Below are 27,267 nucleotides of genomic sequence, written 5' to 3'. Positions count from 1 at the left end.
ACTGCTCGCCTGCGAATCGATAGCCAGCGTCTGAGTACCACACACACACACACACACACACACACACACACATACATGCTGCTGCAGACGACTCCACCGACTGAACCGGCATCTGCCTGCCTCCGGTTTCTTCCAGCGTCCCCCGTTGAATCCGGGAAAACAGCTGATCGCTCTTCTTTTTTTATGTCACTGTGCTCTACTTTACGAAAGAGAAGAAGAAGTGTAGAAAGCTGGGTCCTTCTGTGCCTCTCTCTATCCATCTCTCTCTCTCTAGCTCACACACATCCCCACCCACACCCAAGGATACCCTCCCCGCCTCTCTGCACATCCTCTCTCGCACCAGTCCGTCTGCTGTTCCCCCCTTTCACCTTTCCAACTACATAACATTTTCCTCTGGGGTGGAGATGCTCGCCTGACCCTCTTTCCTTCCAATCCAAGACTTTTTTGTGGATGCTCTTCCTTTTTAAATTGACGTGCTCTGCTACTTTGCTGCTACCTGTGGAGGTTCTCCGGTTCTCTGGTTCTTCCCTTGCCAGCCATCGCAGCACAGAGGGCAGCCCCGCAGAGGCACCATGCTGGGATTGGACGCTTGTGAGTTTGGGAGTCAGGTGCTGGAGCTGCTGTGGCTAACTATGTGCTACAGAGGTGAGGCAATGGAGGCGTGTGTGCGTGTGTGTGTGCGTGCTGTGAATTAGTGTAACTCCAGTGATCCAAGTTAGTGTATTGTGTTGGATGTGCAAAAATGCATAAAACATGAAATCAATAAAGTGTAAAGACGTGTGTGTTTTAAAGCATATTCATCTGTGTATGTGCTTTAATATATGTGTGTGTGTGTTGGTGTGTGTGTGTATGTGCGTGCACCATATGTCTCTATCCTGCCGGGTGTGGACATTTTTATGTCTAACATGAAGCGCTGCCAAGACAAGCCAAAGGTGCTACATCAATAGCTATTGATCACATCGAACACATGTCCTCTGTGTGTATTTCTGCTCACATACTCATAGACCTATTTACATGTAAAAAGGTGCGTGTTCGTGAGAAACACTATTGGCAGCAGGAAAGCGTGTGTGTGCTTGTGTGTACGCGTGATGACACCGCGTTTGCAGGAGTCAAATGATGTCACCTGCATCTGCTTTGCTTTACATACTGTGTCTTTGGAGCTTGTATTTGCAAAAGTACTGCAAAGCTGTATTGCTGAGCAGTTACAGATCATGCAACAGTCCTGGGGTTTCCCCTCACACAGGCGTGTGTATAGGAGTGTGTGTTTTTGAGATAGGGAGGAGAGGGTGATCAATGCAAACATAAGAAGCAATTGACAAACACGGGCAGAACAAAAGGAAACAGGAGAAGGAACTGAAGAAAAGGAGAGGTTTTCTCCCAGTGAAGGACTTGGGAGGTGAAAGTGAAATGTGATTTCACATCTAAAGAGACCATGGATAATGTATTTCATTAACTCCATGATTTTCAAACAGCATTGTCAGGTGATCACTGTGATCCACTCAGGAGACTCTTCCAGTCCGTGTCTTAGTGCACATTTCCAACACCATGAGGTTCAACCAGTCTTCATTTCTTCAAGTAGGCACAAGCTTTGAGTTGAAAGCAAGTGAATATTCATCTTCAATCTGTCCACACAACCACGATTGGTGTTTTTACTGCAGTTTACTGTAGTAAAACTACAGTTTTAGTGCAATTTACTGCAGAAACAGCAAACAAGTTTTAGAAATGCAAAGGCACCTTTAAAATATGGTGAAATATTAGTTGTCTGGTATGTGCAAAAACATTTTTACTTCCATGTTTGCCAAATGTTACGTGTTGTGAAAAATCAATTTATTGCATCTAAAGACTTTTTATTACTCAATTTATCGGAATGTAACATTTTGTTTGCAGCTTTTTCTCCTATGGATATGACACACCGAATCTTGTCAAAAACACTTGGCTGTGATTGAAGTTTGAAAAAAATGAAAGAGGAGATTTTGATGGGAACGTGGGAGGTGACTGAGTGGAAGATAAATGGCAAGAGTAGCGAGCGAAATGACGAAGCGAGGAGGAACGAGGGAGGGAAATGGAGATAAAGAGGCTTGGAGAAGGTAGGAGGCTGAGGAGGGTAAGAAGAAAGGAAGTGCAGTGAGACAGGAGGTGAACTGGAAGATTTAAGGAGAGAAGAGAGGTGAGAAGGAGATAAGTGGAAATGGGTGGAAGATGTGAAGGAGAAGAGGCAGAAGGGAAGGAGGAGGAAACAAAGAGAAATGTCGCTGGGTGAGATTGACACGTTTTGTCAGCAGCTGTTATCAGGAAGGGAAGGAGATATTTTGCCAAGTGTGTGTGGCAAAGAGAGTGGGTGAGGCCTGTGTGGCTGAACAGTCATCATCAGCTGTCAATCAGGGAATAACAGCACAGGCAGCGAGCAGCAAGTGTTGAATTGGGCTAATTGAAATCTTTCCCTTTCCTTCGCTGTTCTTCCTAAACTCACAGTCCCCTCCATCATTACACTACCTTCTTCCTCACTCTTTCCATTTGTGGGACTGGACACTGTCTCCCTGCTTCCAGCTGAGGACATGTTACTTTGTGAGTGCACGTGTGCAACCTGTTTGCACACTTACTTTGTGGGGTTATCCCACACAAAAACTGGATTTTGTCTGACGTTTGGCTGAAGTTAAACAAATAAAATTACAGTAGAGTGGGGATTTCTGAACCGCTTGCTTTCCAACCTTACAGACTGCTGATGCCTAGATCAGGTGTGTTCAGTCAATGATAAGCTGGAAGATACCATCTTAGATGACTGAACACACCTGATCCTGGTAATCAGCAGTGGGTAGTGCAGGGATAGTAAGAAAACTATCAGAGCAGTGCTCCCTGAGGGCCGGGGTTGGGAATCTCTGGTATAGAGAATGTGAATTTGAGGACACGTCCTGTTAGCTACTGGGGGCATGCAGGCACCTTGTTGAGCGATCTCCCCTGTCTCTCTGTTGTTGAGTTGGAGTCTGTGTTCTGACTTTCGGCGGTGACTTTGAAAAGCATCACCACAGACGTCAGGAGAGAGCTGCTTTACAGGAATTCAGTTTAAAGGCTTTTGCAAACAAGCTGATCTTTGCACACAGCAAATGAAAAACTGTTCATGCGTTTATCATTATTACTTTTTTAGATATCATTGTTTGCTATTGTGACTTTCCATCTCAATCAAATTTGATCAGTTGGCTATTGCAAACTAAAGCTATGCAGCTAACTCACTCTGACCACTGTGACAGGCACAGGTAAAGGGTCTGCATCAGAAGATGGCTCCTGTGTCCAGGGACAGTTTTTAATCGACAGATAACTTCAAATTTTCAAAAAGATTCACTAATGCCTAAGTTTGACTGCCTGCGAATGTTGTTGTAAAGTCTCCTTTCTAATATTTCAGTACTGTCCTCACGCTGTGTTAAACGCCTGCATATGGTTTTGAATATAATTGCGCTGCATCTATGTTTTTAGTCAATTAGCTTTTCTTTAGAAATGTACAACAGTATCGTGATGCGTCAGTGTTCTTTCTGTTCTGATCTTACAGAGCAAAGCCTGTCATGAAAATAAAGAAAATGAAGGACGATAAGTCTTTCGACAACATGTAGATAATGCAATTTAAAAAGGAGTAAAAAACCCTCTTAGTTGACATCACCTACAGCACATCAGGGGCCGTGCTACTCACTAATCACTACTGACAACTGTGACATTATAACCAACACACACTGAACGGTGTGTGTCAGGTCTACAGAATTCAGTATGATAAATATAACCTGAAGCTGCCGTGTCTGTCAGGACTACACTGTTATCACTAGTCTCAGCAGCTCCATTTGTTTGTCATCTCAGCCTTTCATCAACAAGGAGACATGGGAAATGAGATTTCAACAATTTGCTGGTTAACATGATGAAGTGTTACGAGTGTCTCCAGTGTTAACAGGGTGTCTGCAGCTCTGCGCAGAAATCATCCAGGTGACAGATTGATTCTGGTCGTGTTATGGCAGAAAAGGCCACGCACTGACAGCAGCCTTGGAGATGGAAGCAAACCGTGCCCGTGTGTAATGCTGTTATGTTGATCATTCCTCTTTACTGCCTTTTCCTTCATTGTAAAAGCTTTACAGAGGATTCTCTTTAGATCTTCTGCTGTTTGTGTGTGTGTGTGTGTGTGTGTGTGTGTGTGTGTGTCCTCTTCTTGTATATGTGTGTGCTTTAGTGTCCCAGAGGTCTCGTTATAGCATTAGAACAGAACAGTGACAGCGAGCCTGGAGGACTATAAAAAAACAGCAAATCAATGGTTATGGCACACACACACACACACACACACACGTAGTAAGAAGTGTTCCTGACAGTTATCTGGGTTGAGGAAAGGGGACCCAGACCGAAAGCGATTATGAAAACAGAAGGAGGCTGTTAAGGCAAAAGTAGAGTGGTTTGAATTTGATAATTTAACGTGGCAGCAAAATGAGTGACAAAAATTGTTGACACACAGGAGACCCCCATTTCGTAGGGCATCAAAAAAACCACAGTTACGTTTGCCTGTAATAATCATTTGCAACATGTCATCATTGGAATTGCTTTTGGCCAAGTTGCTGTACACGCAGACACGTGTGGATGAATCAAAGAAATGAAAACACTGTTAAGGATCTTAAAGTCAATATCAAATATCAATTTTTAGATTTATTAATGGTTGTATTGCTGAATGGGCTTACAGGGCACAGGGGCTTAGGAGGCCAAGGGACTCAGTGGGTCAGACTCTCTGAAGTTACTGTACATGAATCTTGTTTGATTGGCTTCAGTTAAACACCATTAAAAGCAGATGCAGAGTGATGCACAAAAAGAGGTGCAAAATAATAACAAAGGACAATAAAGGTCCAAAAGTAGACACAAAGTCACAAAAATAATTTCAAAAATTACCAACTGCAGACGAATGTTAATAGACACAAATAGACATAGAATAAAAACAATTACTAACTAAACATGAAGCAACATTAAATACAACATTAAGTAGAACCACCTCTTCATATAATACACCACTATCCACTACGACCTCAATAATAAACAGCAAGGAGAATTATCACCTTTCTGACAGCTTCAACCTAAAAACGAAGAAATTCTAACCTTGTAAAAGTAGAATTCATGGCAGAGCTGCTGTATTCGATGCACTTAATGATGTGGCTGATCGGTGCATATAGTGGTAGGGCTCCATTCCCTTGTCTGTGCCCAGGGGCCCATTTTCTCGTAATCCATCCGTAGGTTTAGTTTATTGAAGCATTGTTAATGTTCAGCGTGCATGTAAATGTTCATCCCAGCATACAGTGTGTGGGTTTTGTAGATGCCACGTGAACAGTCCTCTTTGTGTCTTTTTTCCCCCCTGAAGCCACCTCTGCTGTGCCAAACAGATTGCTGTGTTGATTTAGCTTTAAATATCAGCAGATGAACATCTTGTCTTGTACACACAATACATCTGTACTTGCTATAGAATTTGTTTCTTCGTGTGAAACTTAGGTGCAAATGTTAGAAAGGTTGTTGTTTTTTTTTTTTTATACAGACACAAAATATTTTTCTATCAGGGTTTGGGCCTGCATATCCACATTAATAATCAGGGATGAATTAGAAGAAAATTTGCTCCTGGGCACAGACAGGATGTGGACATCCCATCCTCATTTCTGGTCCTTTTGACTCTGTTTCGAGTTTTGTTAGCAGTTTTTGGTGATTTTATGCCTGTTTTTAGACATTTTGTTTCAGCTTGGTGGTCATTTTTCACCTCTTTTAGAGAGTTTCTTGTCATTTTTTATTTTACATTGTTTCTGGTTAGTGTGCATCTTTGTGATGATTTTGTGTTTTTTAACTGAGCTCTGCGCAACAAGAAATATGAAACCTAACTTCATAGGCTTTTGCCTATGGCCCCCCCCCCCCCCTGACTTCCAGGTAGGCCCACTCAGTAATCCATCCATGTTAATGATCGGCTTGGTTAGTACGATTTGCAGCCTAGTTGTTTATTGTAAGTGTGAGCGTAGAAGATGGCATATAGCATATGCGTGTTGTAGTTTTAATATTTGATCGGTGGAAAATCTCAACCAGGACATCCCAAATGAATGGAGATGCAAAAAGCACATAAAGTTCTTAAAATACTCACTATAAAAAAAATATATATATAATGTGGGACAATAACAACAGCTTTACTGGGGTTTTGGCCCTATGTTCCAATGGGCTGCAGGGCTTTAACTTATGCTAAGCTCATCTTTTCATAAAAGGTGGACTTATAAAAAAGCCATTTTTAGAGGCGACAACTATCTTCATCCTGCATTATACGACTGTTTTGAGCAGCATCTCTTTAAAGTTGCCTAATCTCAAGCTTTTTCTGATGCAATTTAAAAAAAATAAATAAATAAATATTAAATATTAAAGTCATCGCCACCCCTTACTGTAGTTTAGCATTTTCTGTAAAAACAGAGAGCACCGACTTAGACTAGGAGCACATGTTTTACATGGGGCATGTGTGTAATGATGCAGGAGACAGTTTGACAAGCAGCTGGGTTAATGTGGCACCTTTACAGGCAAAAAAAGAAAATCCGCCAGTTAATATCACATCACAGACAGTCGGAAGATCACATACACACTCATAAACACACAATCGTACACACTCTGCTGGCTTTTTGCTAGTGTTAGCTTGTTTCCCATTGCAGAGTCACACAATATGGTGGGTATTAGCACTCCATGCTTGGGCTTAATATAGCTGCTTCCTCATGTTTTGGTTATAGTAACAATAATCAGTAAAATTTTATTAAGCTTTGATATTTCTTGGTCCAAAGAAAGGACTTAGATTGCAGGTTTTGCTTTTTAGAATATTTCGAGTCTTCCGTAAACCAGATTAATTGTTCCAGACTGAACTGATTAGAAAGAAAAGCAGACTTTTGTCTGGCTTAAAAATCCAAATTGAAATGCTCAGTTGCATAGGAAACATTCCTCCGTGGACTGCACCCTGCCTTTTAAAATAAATGTTAATTGATGCAGTTACTGTGACAGCTCAGCAGTCCGGAGATAAAAGAGGAGCTCTAAGGCGACAGAGGGGGAACTGGTTTTAAATGCAGCTCAGAAACCCATTTCTGCTGCAGTGTGTGTCAAATCAAACGTGTTTAAGTGTGCACATGCATGCTCGTGTGGGGGTGGGAGTGTGACATGTAACTACAGCAAGGTAAAACGTTTATGAAGTCCTGCACCATCCGTAAGTAACCGTTCAGTGTTGGTACATGTAGGTGAGAGAGAAGTTAGAATTAGATCTTTGTAGTAAGACTTCAAACAAGAAATGGATAATTTAAAAATGAATAAAAGTGGTCACTTTCAGTCAGTGACAGAAACAAAAGTGTTATGAACACTGGACATTTGGTTATGTGATCACAACAGTTTTGACCTACAGCACTTAAAAAGGTAAGACAGTTCAAGCAGATAACTGCTGAACTATAGACTTCACCCTATATACTTCAGATTAAAATTACAATTTATTTGTTGCTTTAATGTGATTGTGGCTCTTGAGCACATACAAGTTAAGTGATAGAGGCCTAAGAATTGAACCTTGAGGAACTCCAAATAGTGGTCCACTAAATCTATGACCAATTAAAACAGGCCCTTGCTATGATTATCAGGAGCCTACAAGATATGCCAACTCTTGCTTCCAGCTTGTTTTTTAAAATTATGACTTACATGTAATTCGGCATCATATTCAGAACTGTTTAAATAGGTTTAGAGCCAATCTGAAACTTGACCGAAAGGTAATTTAATTTTAAGATGTTTCGAGTTAAATACAAGAGTATGTTTAATATGTGAAACAAGGGGAATTAATACTATGCTTACCATCCGATTTACCTATAGCATGAACACTGAATGGGCCAAGTACGATGTCTAAGGAATTGTCTGTAGACCTCAGAGAAAGGATTGTATTGAGGCACAGATTTGGGGTATGGTACAGAAAACTTTCTGCAGCATCGAAGGTCCCAATGAGAACAGTGGCCTTCATCATCCGTAAATGGAAAAGCTTTGGAACCAACAGGACTCTTCCTAGAGCAGGCCGGCCAGCTAAACTGAGCGATCAAGAGAGAAGGGCCTTCGTCAGGGAGGTGACCAAGAACCCGGTGGTCAGAGTGACCATCAGGTCAAAATTCTCTGGTCTGATGAAATAAAGATTCAACTCTTTGGCCTGAATGCCAAGTCATGTCTATAGGAAACCAGGAACTGTTCACCACTTGGCCAATACCATCCCTACAGTAAAGCATGGTGGTGGCAGCATCATGCTGTACTGCAAAGGAGCTACTGTAAAGAAGAATGGGAGAAACTGCCCAAAGATCGGTGTGCCAAGCTTGTAGCATCATACTCAAAAAGACCTGAGGCTGTAATTGGGACTAAAGGTGTTTCAACAAAGTAATAAACAAAGGCGGTGAATATTTATATCATTGTTGGGTATTGTATGCAGAATTTTGACGAAACACATGAATTGAATCAATTTAAAATAAGTCTGTAGCATGACAAAATGTGGGAAAAGTTAAGCGAGCACTTTCTGGATGCACTGTTTGCGCCACTGTATTTGTTTAGACTCATAAAACAGATCCACAGGAAAGGTGATGTCACTGCAAGGGGGGGTTGAAAGGGTTGCCATGGTGATGGGTTAAGACAGCCGTGTTTGGCCCTGGCTGGGTGCAGTAGCGCTATATCAACACAGATGAATGCACGAGCGCATGTGTGCGTCTGTGTGCACGTGCTGACACCTAAATTGGGTCCTTATGTAGCCATTTAACACATTTAATTCCCGCTAATGTTTACAGAATCTATAAGGCTCTGTGGCTATGTGCATGTTCATGCCATCTGTGTGTGTTTGTGATGAAATGTCTACGTGTGTGTGTGTGTGTGTGTGTGTGTACTTGTGTCATCCAATTACCTCTACACACAGTTCTGAGCTGATGTACTCTCAGCTGCCTCATTATGAACAGTAAAAACAAAACCAGAGGCTATTACACGAGGCGTTTACACCACAGTAAATAGACGCCTACACTCTTATATGTGTGTGTGTCAGCTCCTCCAGATAATAGGACCATAAAGGTATGCATTGTGCATTTGTGTTCGGCAATTTTGGCAAATAATGTTCACTTGTGTGTCTGTAAGATGATGAGAAAAACATTCCCCTACAACAGGAAATGGTGAAATACTGTCAGCTATTTATTAATTTATGGAAATACCAAGACCTTCTGTGCTGGACCTATTTAATTATGAGAATTTTGGGACAAAGACATACAAGATTATACAAGATTCGAAAAATTTGCAAATTTTTATTTTTATTTAGAGTGACCAAGCTTTTTTTGTGCATAGTTTACTGTACTGCTACCGTAAATTTAGTGCATGATCCACAATACGCAATTTCGACTGAATAAATATAGACATGATGGTCACTCTGACAAATTACCTAGTATGTCAAGCGATATTTTAGTTCTCTAAATTAATGTTTGGGCCATGTTAAAACTGTTTAAACTTTACATATTTAGTTTGTAGGCTACTATTAAAAGGCCAATTCCTGATATTGATGCATCTTGTTTTGTCTGAGATGTTCACTCTTCAATCAGTATCCTAACAGTTCTGCAGAAATTGGTAAGAGATGTGTTCTTGCTACTGTTGTTAATTATGGCCGTGTGAGTTCACATCCATCCAGTTATTTTATGTCTACCAGGCTTCAAGTGTTCAGTCCCTGGAAGTGGGGTTGAGGTAGAGATGCTAAAATGAAATTTCAGCTCGCAGAGCACATTATTGAATGTCTGTAAAATTCAATATTGAATCAAAATCCCTGATGAAATCAAACCCCGGATGGCTGGAGCTGGCCTATAGAGTTATAGCCTATATCTTGTCCCAGACTATGAGCAATCTTGCCTGTGCTGGCTGAGTTTTCAGTCACTGAAGTATAACAGAGATATTGACTGCTGAAATGCTGTTTGCTGTCTTTCTTTCCTGTCCATGTATCTGTCTGAGAGTCACCTTGTATGGTTTTGGTCTTCAGTGTCTGGATAGAGCTGGGAACAGCTAACCTGCCCATCTCAGTTTTATCAACGGTACGAAACTGTCACCATGTACAACATCAGTTAAGATGTCAAACAGGAGGGATTGTGTTCAGACAACTGAGTCTACAACGATTTTCAGAGGGATATTAAACCGATTTAAAAATAAGTAGTTAACTGAACTGAAAACCAATTAAAGCAGCTACCTAAACATAACGGTCAAAATATTCAGCAAATGTATAGGCCAAGCTAATTAAAACTAAAAGCTAAATGAAATACGACCTGAAAGTTGCACAGCTAAGGCAAAAACCCGCAGACTCATTTCTCTAATGCGACTTTAAACGAAGATCACGGAGTGGCTGGTTTCAAATTCACTCTGCTATGGCAAAGTCGATTAAACACTCTGCTGTTATACGACCGGCTCTCCAAACGTTTCCTGACTTTGAACTTTGCTTTCCCTACTTCTCCTTCTGTCTGTGCCGTGCATGCAGACAGGTAGAGTTTTTCTAGGGGAGTGGTCCCTGTTCGTTTATGCATAGATATGATTTATTGGCACAATTTTGTGTCCACGGATGCTTTGCGCTGTGCGAAACATTTCTCCATCCATAGGCAGCAGTGCTAGTGCACAGTCTGTTTACCTGGTTAAAATTATGTGCAAAAAATGACAAAATAATGCAACTTTACACTCCTTCTGTGAAAACACTGGTTTGCTCAATGTTCGTCTCCCTGCTTTCTGGAAGGTCTGATGGCTGACAAAAAGGATTTGCCTATCGAGGATGAAGAGGATGAGAGAAACCTCAACTACAATCCTCCTGCCCAGAAGTCTTTGCGGGAGATTCAGGATCTGGATAAAGATGATGAGAGCCTGGTCAAGTACAAGCAGACACTGCTGGGGACGGGACCAGTGACAGCAGGTGTGTGTGGTTTTTATTTCTCTGAGATGACTAAAGAACTGGTGATTCACACTGGCACAAAGTACTGCAGCCTTAATAATAACATTCACTCAATATAATGACTTGGTGCATAGTTGCTTTCGGTGCACAACTTCTGATCAAACACACCCCCACACACACACACATCAGAAACCTGCTTGCCTCAGCATCTCTAATCCAGCAGCCAAGGCCCTGACAGCTGATATCAGTAGAATAGCTCTGATTTCCCCACTGCTGTAACTCAACCCTACCTCATCGACAGCTAACAGTGACATCGACTACAGTGGCAGAGAGGAGAGGATTCTTTTTCAAACGGTGGCTATTTATCCTACTTATTTTATGCTGAATCCTTATGTCAGACCACTATACTAGTTTTAGACATCCATCCATACTTCAACCCTCAATCTAACTCTCTGTAAGGAAGTAAATTGGCTGATTTCTTTCAAAACTATTGATATAAAATATATGCAAAAGAAAAATATGAATCAGGGAATAAAGAAGTTTTTTTTTCTTCTTCAGATCCCTCTGGGCCTAATGTCCGGGTGACCAGACTGACCTTGTTGTGTGATGAGGCTCCTGGACCAATCACCATGGACCTGACAGGTACACACAGATCATGTCTCAGTAAACACTCTCTTTTTCTTCTGAGCTCTCTTTCCAGGCTTAGTTTTCTTCCTGAGCTATGGTGAGTTTAGATATGTTTGGTGCTACCAACCCTCTCATTTTCTAAAAGGTGACACAAACACACACCCTGGAGCAAGGCTTCCCGTTCCCAGCGTACTTCACCTTTTGTGCAGAAAGACTGCAGTGGGTGTGTCCATGCTTGAGAGGAGAGAGACAGCTAAATGTTTGCTTAGTGGGCAGTATTGACATTTTCCCCTGTGCACAGGCGAAAGCCACAGGCGGAGAAGGGGAGTGAGGTGTCCCTAAGTTTATGTGTGTGTGGTGCATAGTAATCAGGTGGCAGCAGAGATATTATGTCACTCCCTGCAGGGGACAGGGTTCATCGGTGTGTGTGTGTGTGTGTGTGGCTTCACCTGTTGTTGACTTGTGTGCCAGGGTGGATGATAAACAGGACTCCTGTGACTGCGCATGTCACTTTGTTTGTGTATTTGTTCCTGGTTTTCATGTAATTACACTTAATCTTATGACACAAGACACAAAAGTAGACCGCTAAGACTAATAGGAAAGACCACCTAGTTGCTAAGCAATACTGACTGTGTACTATGCAGTTCGCTCCGATTCAAGCGGAGAGAGAGTCAAAGTATCTTGCAGCATGTTACAGTAATGGAAGAGCTGCTGCTGCACAAAAATGGGAAGAGCACTCTGTTCTTCTAGACCAGAGAGATGTAATGCTTTCAGATTTGATCTCAGATGATGGGACGATGATGGAAAATCACTCGAGCACCCTCAGATTGGGCCTGAGCACTACAAATATTTAACAGAAAGACTGTAAAACACACTGGAAATGTGGAGTTTAAAGGGACGTGCCACTGATTAACTTACATAAAGTTGCACATCATTACTTAGCCAGTAGCTTTGTGGTTCTGGCTTTTACATAAAGTGGGTTTCCATAAAAAAAAATAGTGCAAATATTAAAAGAGCTGAGCCTTATGAAAAAATAACTAAACAGGTGATGATGCTGCTTTTCCAAGTGCCATTAAACTATTGCAGAGCACAACAACACAACATAATTGAGAGGGTGAAACAATGAAAACTAATGTTGAAAACACGGCATATCTGACATTTCTCTTGGTTTTATGCATTAATTTGAGGAACATGATCTCTCCATCACTTCACACATATTTTGGTTTGTTCTGCAATTTATTCACTAGATCTTTAAATCACACAGTACCTGTGAGTCATGAATAATAAATGGATCAATTGCATTTTGCATTTTGTCGATACAACAGCTGTCTCAGCTCAGCCAAAGGTAATTTTTTTTTCAAAATTTCAAGGTCTATTCATCTCCAATAATATTTTTTTCTATGTAAATTGAAAATGCTCATAACAAATGATGCTTTGAAACCTAAATATTATCACAGTTACTCACAGGTGGGTGCACCACAAATGGCAAGTGTGGAGTCTAAAAGATGTAAGTGTTTAACAGGTGGGGGGAGTTTATTGAGGATGCTAATCAGTTTTACACCAGGGGCTAAAAGTCAGGAGGTGTGGTTTGATTTTGACCTATGTTTTTAAAATCTGTCGGTCATAAGGTTTAAGGTAAATAATTAAAACTGAAGACACATTGACAATATAGACTTCACTTGTCCATAGTTGGTACAAAGAGGTACTTTAACACAGTTATTAATTCTAACGTTTAATTTTAATCATAACAAATGCCACATGCGTTACCAATGCACAGACCTGCATGATCCCTGGAAGAATCACAATAACGTCTATAATTTGTGACCAGTGACTGTTGTGTAAAGCGGCAGTGGCACCGCTCTACAACGTCTTCGAGCAGAGCTTTTCAAATCGCTCCTGTAAAAATGGGGCCGCTGATGATTGGATTAAAGGATGCATTTTGTGGTAGTGCCACTGTAACATGTGCTCGTTTGGAACCTGTCAGACTGGCAAAAATACAGTGTCTGCTCTTTAACAGCTGTTTGAGGAAACCCTGCTGCCACAGTTTATCTGAAATGCTTAATATTGCTGAAGTTGCTGCAAAAGAGTAGATTATTGAATTAACTAGGATTAGTTAAGAAAGAACAAGCATGTATGCATTTGTACTGTAGAGAAACTGCTGAATGCTGAGAGGGAAAAAAAAAGGCTCCCATCATAAATCTGTGGAGTAAGCAGCAGTGTAATAATCGGTCCTGCTGGTGTATCGTGTTTCAGCCAGATAGTCGAGCCGGCACCAGACTAGATGTGAAATGGACTTTCCATCGGTGGCTGAATGCATTACAGACCTCATTATACACTATATGCTGTTACCAGTGCAGCACGATGCCCTACTTGATGATGGGCATTTACTGCTCTTCGTGTGTGTGTGTGTGTGTGTGTTGAGTCATGTGGCAAAGAGAGGGTGTGATAGATAACACCATGGTAGAGGTGATTGTGCTCCACTTTGAGAAAGATACTCGGCTTCTTGTTCCTTTAGCAATCTTTCACTTCTTTACATTTTTTTTCCCCCTTTAATGATCATATCTGCCCCACTCCTGCACTCAGAGGGTGCGAGTTCTCTGCGGCACATCACATTTCTCTGAGTCTCACATCATGCCTATTAATTTACAATGAATTACCAAGATATGAAACCAAAGCAGGCAGATGTTCAAGCATTTTAAACAAACTCCTAATTTGACAAAATTTGATCAACTTGTGTAATTCAGATTCTATGGTTTTTTTAAAGATAGTTTAAAATCCAAACCTGCAAAAGTGTGTTTTTTTTACATGGGAATTCTAAGAAACACAATATAATCTTGAAATGATTTTAGATGAGCGCACACAGGATGTTTGTTAAAAGTCACACAAATACTACATCTGGAGCCTCTCAAACAATCATTTACTGTCACATTTACACTTTGGGGCTATTTGGCCTCACACCTACCTTTATATAAATACAATCACATCATCAGCACACAATCAAACTCTATCTGACTACAAATAACTTCATCGGAGTTTCACAGATCTGTCCTCAAACTCCTTTCAAAGATTAGTTGGATAAGAATTAATAGGAGTTTTCTAGTTTGACTAAACTAAATCTGCCAAATTTGCACAATTTACATGTTATCACACACTTTTTTCTTGTATTATGATGTATGAATACAAGCACCCACCTTCAGTCTGACCTGAAAACAAACAGGTTTAGCTTGTTTATGAGCTGACATCTGATCATGGATGAATTATTAAGGGGTCCTAGACGTCAGGGAGCATATAGGCCAGAGCTTGTGAATTTACTGCTGTATACATATTGCATAGAGGTTAAAAACACAAATTGGTCACTAAGGTTCATAACAACCACAAAATGGTGCAAAATGACGCAAAAATTACCTTAAACTATCTAAAAGAGGTTCACAAATACCAAGGAAAAGGCAGAAAACTTACAAAAATAAACACAAGATGTTAGAAAAATAAAGCATGGGGAGCCTGCCTGTGCCAAGGGGCCTCTTTGTATCACGTGCTTTACTGGACTTACTGGACAAAGTCACCATGTTTTCAAATGTAGGCAATGACTGTGCTGAGTCCAGTGTTGTCATACCCTGTGGGTGAAAAGCCACAAGAATGAGACTGTGAGTCTGCTTTCTACTCACATCTGTCTTTTTCTGTTTGCCCCCTGTGACTGTGATTTGTCAAAATCCCCAGTGCACCTTTTTTGTCTTTCAAACAAGTGCTGTAAATAAGGAATTGGCACATAATGTAATGTGGACACATTCACTCATTCATCATGTCCTGCAGCATGTGTGGAGGAATATAAATGGAAGAGGTGCATCAGATAATGTTTGCTCTATAAGTATGATCCATTATGAATCACTCCTTGTTAGAGTTTGAAAGCATCAGATGAAATATTAACACCAAATATCACAAAATTATGACATTCAGTCCATTTACTGTATACAATACAATCCCTGCCTTCTTGTACCGTAATATCAGCACCATCACTTTGGTTTTAGAGTATCCGCTGTGATACTGTTTCTCTGTGGTTTCATCTTCGTTGTGGCCAATTGTGCAGAAAATATATCCTGTGAGTTGATGCACAGGATTGGGACCTAATTTGCCTTAAAGGTTTTGTTACTTGGGAAACTCAAAGTGTGCACTTGACACTCCACCATTCCTGTCTTGTAATCGCCTTGTGTGAAATGTCCATATCAGTGTCATGTATGTAGTATCAAAAAATTAGGAATTAATGACAATATACAATGACTGAAACTATATGGCAGAGGTGTAGATTAAAAGGTAAAATCTCCATTATGCGGTAAAAGCTCAGTTATTACATTTAGTCCTAAATTACTATTGAGATATTTAAGTACAGGCAGCATTTTTTTTACCATGCTAGAGCCATTTTTCTGCTCATGACGGTGCCTTTTTATCCAGCTGCCAGTCTTTCTACAACTTCGCCCGCTGACTGCAAAGCCATGAAATCTGTGCTAATATCTGTGGTTGTCAGAGAATGAATCTTCATGTACTGATCTTCTGACCTTGTGTCGGGCGCCATCACCAGGTCATAATTTCTATTTGTCTATTACCAAATACCCTACATCTTTTTAATCCGTTTTTCAACCTTCCCACTTCTTTATGTTCAGTGATAATGAGCAAATGTTAGCTGCTGACATGCGGAACTAAGGCGATAAAGCATGTTAGCATACTGGGTAGTTTGATTAACTTTAATGCATCACGTTTCATGAGCTTAACTTTGGATGTCAGACAGTAATTAGTGTTTTATAAACGTTATACTACCTCTAACCCCTAAATATTCGATTATTAAGCCTATTATCTTGCTCTATTCGTTGTCCCTCTGAGATCTATGGTGTTATTGTGCTGTCAAAATAATTAGTGAACTGACTTGACTTAAATTGACTCTGTAGCATCGTCTAATTAAAGTTATAAAAGTTGCATCTGAAAATTTACTGTTTCATAACATAGTGTGTAAGGGAAATTTCTAGTTTGTTTACTTGAGTATTCCCCCTTATTTAGAGGAAATTACATAACGTCACGCTCCCACTCTTCCCAAACTATCCTGTACGTGAATTTGCCTGTGCCTGTACATCTTTGGACGGATACTCGCCCGTGTGTCTGTGTGTCAGACAAGAACAGGTGAAGGCATCTCCACACTGACCTATTTTCTGAGTCAGACGCTCCCAGGAGAGGTCATCTTTTCTTTTTTCCAGTCTTCCGAGTGAAAAGAGATGAGGAAAGAAATCAGAGGGAGGGGAGTTATGAGTGGAGAGAGACAGAGACAGAGATGAGGCAGTGAAGAATCTCCAGCATGTCAGATACTAAGAAGCGGCTTCATTGGCTCAATAACATACATTCTTGATTTGCTTCTGAAGGGGAATTCAAAGTGTTTCATGTGTTGGGTTAAACCTCCCAAACCACAAGGGGACATGCACATTTTCCTACAACAATAGTGACAACAATTTGTTGGACACTTTTAATGTTTACAATATGGAAATGTAACCTCTAACCCCAAACTGTGGGTTTCTGCATCTGTGATCTGTGGGTTACTTTGCCTTTGCGTCCGTCTTCATCCTCTCTTCCTCCTCATATCGCTGCTGCCTGTTTGTGTTCACTCCATTTCTCTATCTCTCCTTTATCTGTTCCTTCCTCTGCTTCTCTCTGCCCATTAGGAAGCACTCAGGACTGATGCTTGGGTTTAAATTGACATATAAAGTGATTAGGCGGTGGACGCATTTCAGATTGCTATGTGCAGGATGTTTCCCCCCCCATCAATATGAACACATTTAACCCCACAGCACAGCAAAGACGGCTTGTTGTACAACGAAGCCGCTGTAGTTTTTCATGTTGTTTTAAAATCAGAATACTTTCAATACATAAAGTTACAGGCACAAACAAGTGCTGACTAATATAAATGTCTTATTAAACTACAACTTCACATTTTCAAATAGAAACAGATGAAAGCTATTTTATTAATGTTAGTCAATTTTCTGCTGAGGTGACCCCTGATGGGACGAGACGAAAGCTGTTGTTTTGTTGCCCCTGGTATAGCCGCTTTTAATATTTCCATCGTGCATTTTGCTTGTTGTCATCACCCTGAATTGTGTTGTTTTGTGTGTTTGCAGGAGACCTGAGCGCTCTGAAGGAGAAGAGCTTTTCCTTACAAGAAGGAGCGAAATACAGACTAAAGATACACTTCAAGGTAAGACGGATAAATGCAGTAACGGTGGAGGGATGCACTGAACATTAGAACACTGTGCGTACTTACTCTAAGACTGTGCTGAGTAAGCTACTATTTAATAAGGTCAAGCCACAATATCAAATGGAACATTATGATATTTAATGTTCTATTCTTTTTATATTGTCAGTAAGGATTAATGTTAGGGAAGTAATCAGAAAGTTTGTTTCTCAAGTCTAACAAACGATTGACTGTTAATTTATCCTCCATGTCTCAGATTTTAATTTTAAAGGACGCCTTCACTGATTTTGAACTTGCTACTTTTGGTTAGTACATGTACAGAAATTCCATTAATCTTTCCTTTGACTTCGCTATAGCAAAATATCTCTACTTCTGGCTGAAAAATGCCTCCAGATGACATCACTTGAAAGTAGCCTTCAGTCATCATGGTCAAACTGCTTTTCCAGAGCTCCTCCAGATGACATCGTCTGAACTCCTAATGATGAAAAACTTGTCCCGGTGATGTCATCTGGAGGAGTTTTTTCAGCTAGAAGCAGAGGAATGATTTAATATAGTAAAGTCAGAGGTACTGTACATTTACACAGTAAACTAAAGCCATAGAGAGCAACTCTACTACCCACTGCTCCCCCCCCAGGGGGAGGGGTCAAATGCAGAGCAAGAATGTCATTGTAACATGTATGTGTATATGTGCTAAGTGACAACAATGAAGTTTCTTCTTCTGTTCAGACTGTAATTATGGTTAAGAGTTGTAACCAACATGAAAACCAGAGAGCGGTCTATAGATGAGAAACAAGCAATTCTGAAGCTAACAGAAGATGGAAACTCAATCAGCGAAGTAGAAACAAATCGCTGGTGTACTAAGTAACAGACGTAAAATAGGTAGACCTAGGGAGACAGCAGCGGCTAATGACGGAAACATTTTTAGAGCTGTAAAGAAAGACCCTAAAAACTGTTAGTGGTATCAGCAACAACCTCCAGAGGGCAGCAGTGAAGGTATCACCATCTACTGTTCGCAGAAGACTTTTTGAGCAAAAGTGCAGAGGCTACACCAGGAAGGCCAGGCTGGAATTTGTTAATAAAAAGTACGGAGATGAGCCTTAAACATTCTGGGACAAAATTTTATTAACTGATGAGACTAAATTGATGATGGAGAAAGAAAGGATCTGATCATGATCCCATACATACAAGCTCATCTGTGAAACGCAGTGGAGGTCATGTCCTGGCTTTAGCTTGCATGGCTTCTTCTGGGACGGGTTTATTAATCTTCATTGATGACGTAACACATGGTGGGAGCAGCAAAATGAACTCAGACGTCAACAGAAACATTTTGTCTGTCAGTTTAAAGAAAGATGCAACCAAACATACTGGGAGATCCTTCATCATGCAGCAATATAAAGACCCAAAACGCACAACCAAAATAAGTAAGGAGCTCATCAGGGGCAAGAAGTAGAAGGTTTAAGGCTTAAAGCCTATAGAGAATTTTACCTGCTAAAGAGGAGATTGAAGGGATTAACTTCCCCAAAACAAACAACATCTGAAAGAGGCTGTAGTTTAAGCCTGGAAAAGCATGAACAAAGACGTACTACTTTTACTCACATGAAAACAAGGTGGGCTGCCACACTGCTCCAATACTTTTGGAGGGGAGTGTGTATTCTTCTCATGGCTGACTGTCGCTCTATCAGTGAGTTGGCTCAGACTGAAACATCCCAGCAACTGTTTGCTGACTATTGTCATAGGCACCACCACCATCCAAATATACACTCAGTGGCCATTTTATCAGATACACCTGAAATATACTACCTGTGCCATGAATTCGATTTTTACAACGGTATGGTTTCTCCGTTTTTTTGAAACTGTCAAAAAGATGATAATTCTCCTCTCTGTTTGATATTGAGGTCGTAGTGGGTAGTGGACTCATACTAGTGTGCATTATAAAAAGCAGCGATTCTAATGTTTTGGGTCCCTCATTTATTTTAACCAGGTGAACTAAACTGTTGCCGAGTGTCTTCTGACTGAAAAAAAAGAAAAGAAAATACATTCATTTTCATTTTCAGCCCCAAATCTCACAGTCCACCTTTAAGCACAGCTCAATGATCTCCAGATTCTAAATGCATCCGTTTCTTTTCCTTCCACTCATGGTATTTACCCTTCTCTCTTGCTTCATTTTGGCCTGCTCTTCATTTGCCCCATTGTCACTTTCTCACACCTCTGTCCTCTTCCCCTTCCTCCCCTTTTCTGTTACAAATAAACTACTTGACGCTCATGTAAACACGCAGAGACTTTTTCCCCCAGGCTGCACCCACATGTCCCCAGCAAATAAATACCAACTGGGGACAATGGAATATTTTTGTAAGGAAATACACAGGAGAATGTAGTTTACCCAAAGGCTAGAGAGGATGTTTATAGAACAATGATAACATTAGGAATTATTAAATATTTGCACAGACAGCCATGGGAATGACAGACATGCACCAACAAAGAACAATATTGACCAAGAAATGGAAGCTTTAATAGTTATCAAGGAGTTTAGTTGTTGCCATTTTTTGTCCCATTTCTAAAATTCAGTGGAGCTGCAAACCCTCATCATCTGAATAGCAATTCAGAAATCATCTGAATACCAAAAAACAAAACAAGCTCCTCTAATGTTCTAAGAGAGATTTAGAGTGTGGGAAATGTTCCTGTGCTGGACAGGACACTAATATTAAAGTAAATTCTGATTTTAAAAAAAAGAAAAAAGATGTGATCAAAAATTTGAACATTCAAAATTACAGTACATTTTGGAACATGTAAAAAGAAATAGGTAAAGGCCAAATGGCCATTTGATATATGTGCTGTTGTGGAAAAGAAGAGACTGTATGCCTATGGTGACAAAAGGGGTCAGTGTGTGTGTCCGTGTGGGTGGACTGGGGGCAGTACTCCAGCGATTTGGCCCTGAAGTGAATAGGACCGATGTGCTGAGAATGATCAAACATCTCAGAGAGGAACTGACTCTGCTCTGCTGTGAGGACACCTGCTGGAGAAAGTGCCTCTTCACTGTCATCAGTTTAAGCGTTGTACTGTGTCATCGGCTTGGTTTTCTTACTCTGTCGAGTCCCACAGACAATAATAACAGTCAACAATGTTCGATTTCAGCGTTTTACACTTTTTCTCTTACCTTATTGAAAACCTATTTACAGTTTTGAAGCAATAATTCTTCCCTTTATTAAAGAAAACTAAGCTTGCAAATTTGTAAAAAGGCAAAAATCACCATAGAGCCTGGTTTTTATAACAAATAAAAAAATATTTAATATGGTATATGGAATATATATATATATAAATCTAATGAACACTCTGTTACAAAATCTGCTTAACATTTAGCTGCTTTGCTGAACAAAAAGAACCAAAGGAGTCATCATGTGCTTTATTTTAAAAGTCTTTCAGGCTGACTTATAATATTGGTTTAGAAAATCTGATTTTATCTGAATTATGTCAACATTTTGTTCATTATTAATTTCATTATCACTTGAAACTAGAATCTTACCCGTTAAATAAAAAATGTATTTATATAAAGTCATCACATGTGTGCTTCGTTCTAGTATGTGGACGTTACATCTTTTAATAATATGTGAATGAGTCCCTCGCCCGATGACAGCTGCGATAGGCTCAGATCATGGGTGACAGGTAATGGGTGGACTGGTGGATGTTTATGCTAACCCTGTGATGCTCATTTTGTTGATAACTGACACAAAAGTCCATGCAGAGGTTTGTGTGTGTGTGTGTGTCTGCAGGTGAACAGAGAAATTGTTGCTGGATTAAAGTACCACCATGTGACCTACAGAAAAGGAGTGAGAGGTAAGTTCCCTTCAGGCATCACATGTCAAATGTCACAGTAACTAAACATCAGCCACTGTTCAGTACATAGCTGTTAATAATTAACTCCAACTGGACTCCAAATACACCTACAGGTATTTATGAATGTAAAACTGCGAGTCATCATATAGAAGAAGTGTGCACACAATTTTGTCATTTAAAATTCATTGATTTACACCTAAAAAAACATGTACTTTAATATCTTGCATTGGTCTACTCAAAATGAAGTGTGTGTTTTATCAGTTATTTATAGTTTATTTTGCTTCAATTAAATAATGTGAAATTACCAATAATCAGATGACCAGTGTCAATGCTTTGAAGACATTATGAATGAAAAGACACAGAAAACCAAACTGGAGCAGGACAGAATGTCTGACACATTCTCAGCTGTTCTAAACGGTAACTTCACTGATTTTCATCTTTCCTCCTGGTTCAAGTTTTCTCTGCTTTTCCTATTTTTAAATATCCCTCTGCTTCTACCTTGAAAGGCCTCCAGGTGACATAATCCAGGGGAGTATCTTGCTATAGAAGATGTCATCGCATTGCTCACACAGTGGAGGCTGTAGTCTTGCTGCTCCCCTCTGGGTGACATAATGTGAACTCCTGAAGATGAATCACTCCTCAAGATGATATTTAAGAATTTTTTTTTAGCTAGTAGCAGAGCTTTAGTAGCAGAAAATATTATAATACTGGGAGGCAGACAAACGTTCATCTACTCCCCAAACTACGACCTGTAATTGTAAAATCGTCAAAATCAATTCCACCTTTAATTGTAATGTTTCCATCCCTGATTTAAAGGGGAAAAATGTTTTTAGTTTGTAACAGATACTCTATTCAGATATTTTCTAATGTGTCACGTTTTATTTAGCACACTAATTTCAAAACATTTCAGAGGAGCATAACTAAACCGCTAAACTGCTTGGATGACTTTTTTGCTTTTTACATCTATATATATCTATATATTCACTTGCCACGGTGCTGGATTCACAAAACTGAGAGTGACTGACGAAGCGTTTCAGCAATAACAGAACTGTAGCTCCTAAGTGTAACATGAGCTGGCTGCTGAAACGATCTAAATCAAAATAATAGTCCACTGCTGGGACATAAAAAAAGAAAGAAAATGAGGCTACTGTCCAACTAAAAATGGTGGTTCTTCAGACTGAAAATCAAAGATCCGCCAGAATTACATAATTACATAAAAATAATTAGAAAGACATTGCTGGACAGTCTAGTACTTCATCAAATATTGCAGATTTCCTCAAACACTTGTAATTGTAATATCCCAATTTCAAAATGCGGAGAGTGTTTAATATCTACATTTCTATGACTCATTCATCATGACCATGGCGAGTGAAGTTATTCGGAAACTTGATGCAAAGCAGCAATGGTGGCTCCTCTTATATTATGACTTCTGTCAGTTCTTTTGTAAAGTTTACTGTCAGCAGCTTTGGGAAAAAGTCAGAAGAGGAGATTCTTGATCCTTGTGGTAAGATGAACCTTGTGAACATAAACATTTTCTGTCTTCCTCCAGTGGACAAGGTGTCATACATGGTGGGAAGCTACGGCCCAAGGGCAGAGGAGCACGAGTTTCTGAGCCCGGTCGACGAGGCACCCAAAGGCATGATATCGCGTGGCCACTATCTGATCAAGTCTTGCTTTATCGACGATGACAAGAACATCTACTTGGCCTGGGAGTGGAATCTGGACATCAAGAAGGACTGGAATGACTAGAGGGAGAGAGAGAGAGAGGGTTGATGCTCCCTATTCTTCCTGTTCTCCACCTTCTACTGAGATCACTCTTGTAATGTCCAACAACAGGACCCTCTCCTTCTCCTCTCCCTCCTCTCCCTCTCTCTTCCGCCTTTTCCTTCTTCTCTGTTTACTGCAGCTCTCCTGTAACCCAAGAGCAACTGCAACTTTTAGAGAGGAGCATCTACAACCATTTTCCATGCTTTGTTTCTGTCCCTTTTTTTTTGCTGAAAAACTTACGGTTTGATTGCAGCAATTTACATAAAAAATACTCAAATCTGAATATAGCAACTTGGGACACATATTTTTAGATTCAGTGTGAATTTGCCCTACTGAGGATATTATCATGTCCAATGTCTATTTTAAACAAACAACACAAAAATCCGCTTCAAAATCATAGAGAAAAAAAAACTCCTTAAACCTTCAGAAATGACCTGAAATTACATTTTTAGTTACATTAATTAATAATTGTTTTACATATAAGTGGGTCCAATACAAACACAAACTGCCAATAGCTAGTTCGGCACAATTTTACGAGTGCCAGTTTGCCAAAATTTAAACAAACACAGCTTAAGAAATCCCCTGAGGCATTATGGGAACTGTAGTATATTTATCCCCCACATGAATGCACTACAAACAAAATTGTAGTTTTTGCCACAGACTTTAAATGTCATTTGAACATTATGTCAGTTATACTGTATGTTTTATGTCATGGGGTATTGATTGATTTGACAAAAGACATGTTTTCCATATTTAATTGCCTTGTTTAAAATGACCTTTCATGTTTTCCTGACCCTCTGCATGGCTTTCTCATTACCCTTGTTTCTAGCCATGACAGTGAGGGGTTAAAAGATATAGAGCATCCTGTGTGCATTGGAACTTAGACTTGTGTTTTCCTTGTCAAACCTTTTTTTTTTTAAAAGTTGTCGTTGCTTCAAGAGCACTAGTTTTCTCGAGGCTTTGTGGAGCTTTTTAAAAAAGCCGACCCGTAACAGACTCAAACTGAACTGTGTATATTGTAGAAAGAGATGCATGTGTGTCCTTTAGCATTTGATACCATTTACTCGGTAAAAACAAAATAAATCGGCCCTTTCTAAACCTCTCTCATATTGCAAGGGTTCAAGATGTAAATACATTTCCTCTTTGAACCTAAATGAACACTTTCTAGATGGTAGCCGAAAGTACTGTCAGAGAAGTACATCAAAGGATGGATTAATTCCACTTAAAAAATGAACATCATTGTTGTGTTAGGTCTTTGGATATGATATTGTCATTGTTGCTGAACATACTGAACACTGAAATACCATTTGAAATCATTGTGATCGAAGACTAACTGTAAATGTTGGCGTGTTGGGTGTTGCATGGTTTAACAAGATTCTTTCTTCCTTTTTTTACAACTCTATTGTAAAATTTCATGTGACGAGAAAATAAATAAATAAAAGATGCTGATGCAATATCCAGATGTCAAGATACTGCAGGTGCAGTATTTACTGTACAGGGATCTTTCCAAAGGCACAGATAGTCTGTCTGTGTCTCATGCTCCCTCAGCCTGCAACCATCAAGCGCTGGATCTTCAAATACTGGTGTCAAATCTAGAACCCTGTATCTTTTAATAAAGGCAATTCGAACTAAAAGTCAGGTGTCTGATTTAATTAGTGTTTGCTCTGCCGTCACAGTTCCTGTCCTGTCTTCCTGTCTCCTGCCATTTTCAGTTCAGCCACCAGATGTCCTCGAACATCCCCCCACCAGCAATTGTAAATGCCTGCTTTCTAAATTTTAGCCTCAGCAGAACCTGAATCTACCTGGCTGTTAATTCTAAGCCTTTCAGTCAGTTTTCCCACATATGACTGCGATAAGTTCCACTGCGGCCGCTTTCTCTTGAGTCTGCATTGGAGCGAATAATAAAACCAAAAGAAAACATGATTCGCAGCTGTCATTGCTGTCTGTGTATTTGTGATATTTCTATTACAGAAGTTACAGACACATCAGAGATGGAGGACCTGTTTGTCTCTACTGCTTAAACTGAATGAAAGCGTACTAGTAGGATACTTCTGCACAAACATTTTATTATATTTTAAACTCATTTACACATACAATATTTAAATAAAGTGTATTCATATACACCACTGAGCTCCAGAGGTATTCACCAAAGAAACCTGAAATATCAAATCTTTCCTTTAAGTGTGTATCCTTGTGAATGTTGCGTGTTGATTTTACAAGGGGCAGCGAGAATTTCTCATCTTCCCCAGCGTCTATTCTCATTCAACAGCAATTGAAGCCACTACTCCAATTTCACCTGTCATGTGTAAAATTTTAAGATACTGTGGTAACAATACTTTTTTAATATAATTTTGGATTTTAAGACATGTTTTAACCCTGCAGAGATTTTTAATTTTTATACCAGCCACTTGTGGATCACGAGTTGCTGAAAATACAGTTTGGGACAAAAAGTCAAGGTTGTGTTAGTATGGTGTAGCAACCAAAACCATTTGTTTCATACATCCATGTTATGATTTTCCACCGATGAACCCCGATATCTGTCCTACTCCTCTTTGCCCAGTGTGGTCACTGCAGTCGTGGTGTCGTTGCTGCTGAGCGCCTGGTCCACCAGGGCCCGCTGGGCTGTGGCCGGCAGGTACAGGAAGGCGTAGACCATTGCCAGCAGCAGCAGAGCCAGAAGCAGAGGGAGGCCCCAGTCTGAAGTCATTATAGGCTCGTCACAGCGAGCCTGCAGAAATGACTTATTCGGCATGGTGCACAAAAAGTTTACGGCTCTGATGCAGGAGAAGTATCGAAGAGAGTAACAAGATACAGAAATGCATGCAAGGGCCAAAGAGCTTATTTTGAAAATAAGAAATTCCACCTTTTACACTAACATAATGTTGCAAAAAAAAAAAAAAAAGAAAGACTGGTGCTGTTTTTAGCTGCTGTACGTCTAATGAAAGGACATTTAATTAAGGTGATTTTGTTTTGAACAAAGTTTCCACGGCATTCAAATGAAGAAAACAGTCTGAGAGAAGACACAGCAGGTCGAGATTGTACAAAAGAAACACTGAAGATGTAACGAGTCAGCTGCACCACACAAATTAAATCCAGGTCGTCCAGGGAAATAAAATATCCAGGTAGGTTTTCATTCACATAACTCAAAGGACAGAAAAGTGCCTCCTCTGGTCTCTTGATGTTTTAAATTTTTGTAATGTTTCTAGTTAATTTTGCGTTTTTATCCTTTATAGAACAAAAGAATATCCAGATTGTTATTGAAAAGGATCATCACGACTATCTGTTATATCTGTCGGGTGTCTACATACTCCGTCTTCTCTGTCATCTGTGATTTCCACTGAACCTGTGTAATGCCACATGGATCTGTCTGTATGTGTGTTTGTGTGTGTGAGGGAATTTTTTTTGTCAGGATGCATCCCCAGATAAACACACCAATCTGCCATGCAGTTCTCTGGTGACTTGCTGTAAAATGTTATGCAACAATAACCAGAAATCCAATAATAGAGACACAGTGCAGTCTCATTTTGCAGTAACACCTGACACACACACACACACATAGCAGAGAGCAGACTGGATTATAAAATGCCAATTATATAATAATTTTGATCTGCTTAGTGGAGGACATGTTCATACCTGGCTGTGTTCAGGATTTATAGGAACAGCCTGTTCTTTATTAAACCAGCGTGTTACAGTATGTTCGACAATGATCAATTTGCTAAAACGTGGAGGAACGATTAGTGCTAAGACATTTGCATGTTGTTTCTATGAAGATCTTAATAAAAAAAAAAACATCTTAGGTAACTGTCAGTAAGCACACCATTGATATATGAAGCCTTTTTTGCAAAGTGAACTACATAACATTCAGCATAACATAACGGATATTCCTATTATTAAAGAA

The 27,267-nt window shown here is 39.9% G+C and overlaps 1 protein-coding gene across 1 annotated transcript; it reads left to right on the top strand.

The window, feature by feature from the left end:
- Positions 1 to 24,283, top strand: arhgdig (Rho GDP dissociation inhibitor (GDI) gamma). Its single transcript, XM_067478104.1, has 6 exons — positions 1 to 645; positions 10,766 to 10,939; positions 11,477 to 11,560; positions 17,698 to 17,774; positions 21,539 to 21,602; positions 23,152 to 24,283. Exons 1-6 carry the CDS (start codon positions 573 to 575, stop codon positions 23,349 to 23,351), a joined length of 672 nt encoding a protein of 223 aa, XP_067334205.1. The 5' UTR covers positions 1 to 572; the 3' UTR covers positions 23,352 to 24,283.
- The last annotated feature ends 2,984 nt before the right edge of the window (positions 24,284 to 27,267 follow it).

Source organism: Channa argus, chromosome 15, assembly GCF_033026475.1.
Source record: "Channa argus isolate prfri chromosome 15, Channa argus male v1.0, whole genome shotgun sequence".
Classification (NCBI taxonomy): Eukaryota; Metazoa; Chordata; class Actinopteri; order Anabantiformes; family Channidae; genus Channa; species Channa argus.
This window is presented reverse-complemented; position numbering and strand designations above follow the sequence as displayed.